This window comes from Lottia gigantea (genome assembly GCF_000327385.1).
Source record: "Lottia gigantea unplaced genomic scaffold LOTGIsca_421, whole genome shotgun sequence".
In the NCBI taxonomy this organism is placed as follows: Eukaryota; Metazoa; Mollusca; class Gastropoda; family Lottiidae; genus Lottia; species Lottia gigantea.
This window is the reverse complement of record NW_008709470.1, coordinates 2,871-4,426: the sequence shown is the minus strand read 5'-3', so window position 1 is coordinate 4,426 and position 1,556 is coordinate 2,871. Positions and strand designations below refer to the sequence as shown.

General features: G+C 29.9%; 1 protein-coding gene across 1 annotated transcript in view; it reads right to left on the bottom strand.

The window, feature by feature from the left end:
- Positions 1-1,556, bottom strand: part of LOTGIDRAFT_175813 (hypothetical protein) — a gene marked incomplete at both ends in the record, with an annotated part of 12,384 nt that overhangs the window by 8,358 nt on the left and 2,470 nt on the right. Inside the window, one exon of the mRNA XM_009060474.1 lies at positions 898-918. Coding sequence (XP_009058722.1) covers positions 898-918 — 21 coding nt within the window. The remainder of the gene's footprint in view (positions 1-897; positions 919-1,556) is intronic.

The following is a 1,556-nucleotide window of genomic DNA, read 5'->3' as shown; positions in this document are numbered from 1 at the left end:
TTCATGAATATCAATGAGCTACCCACAGAACTAAGTTAGAAAAACAACTATACAAAAATTAATGAGCTGGTACAACTCAAAACAATTTTAAGATCAAATTAGAATCCAAATAAGACAACAAAATAATTTGATGAATATTCATGAACCAATTGAAACTAATGACTTGACTAAACACAAGACGATATTTTGGAATATAACACACTTCTTTAATAAGAATGGGCACATAACGTTTCGACACAATATACACGTGTCATCATCAGATGTAATGGCAAAAGAATAAAACATAACAAAAAATATACCAACAAGAAACAATATAGAGATTAAGAGAGACAATAGATATATTGGTATATATTTGTTATGTTTACATCTGATGATGACACGTGTATATTGTGTTGAAACGTTATGTGCCCAACCTTATTAAAGAAGTGTGTTATATTCCAATATATTGTCTTGTGTTTAGTTATATGTGCTCCTCCCTTCTATATGTCGTTAAATCTTAATGACTAGACTATTGATAAACCAACAAATATAATGATATTCCTCAACAGTATGAGAAACAAAGAAAATAAGAATTTACGTAAGCTTTGTTCTATTTACCTGAATCCATGTTATTTATAGTTTTTGAAGTTTATTTCATGTATTAATTAATATTATTTAAATCAACAAATACATGAATATTATAAACTCAACAAGTAAAACTCACAAACAGGAAATTATGAATATTAATGAGCGAACGTCACTAATTATGCACATAGATTAGAAATTAATTGAGAAAATATCAACATAAACTCACAAGTATGAAATTAATTAGACATTCAAATGTTTTTAATATTTTTCAGGTCATAATTACACAGCAAATTAGTTCGTTAAAAGTGTAATTAATAGGCGTTAACTAACCTCTATAAATAATCTAGGTGTCTGATAAAAACAGAAATAGAAGAAGTAAAAGAGCTACAAAAGGTGCGGGCACACGGAATGTCTTGGTCAGAGACTATTGTCGCCGATTAGAGTCTTGTCTTGAGTCTCAACGACTAGCACCGGCACATGAGGAGACCTTGTCATCAGATGATAAAACTATCGGAGACAATTATCAAACTTGTTTGATATTATAAATCCTGTCGGGGACGTGATTATCTTATTGTGGAAGCAAGGGCACACGAGAGATTTTTCTCTGTGACAAATTCTCCAACAAAGACCACTCGTGTGCCCACACTTTATGAATGCAACCACAATCTAGGTGTTATAAATAAGACATTACAATATATAAATATGAACTATATTATAACAGACGATGTTTCAACTAGGATAACTATACAGTGGTATAATTTATTTTCGTGTATCTAAAGGATTCAACACCAAATTTCATCAAAAGTAAAAACCGTAAATTTTGTCTTTAGAAATTTCCTCAAATATTCTACAAAATAAATAAAATTGGTTTGTTTCAATTTTCTTTATGAATCCTTCACTTTAACCCATAATTCACTGGTGAATCAATTTAGTCCTATAACTTAGACAAGAAAAAATCAAGTCTGAAAGCTAGACTCAAAACAAAAGCG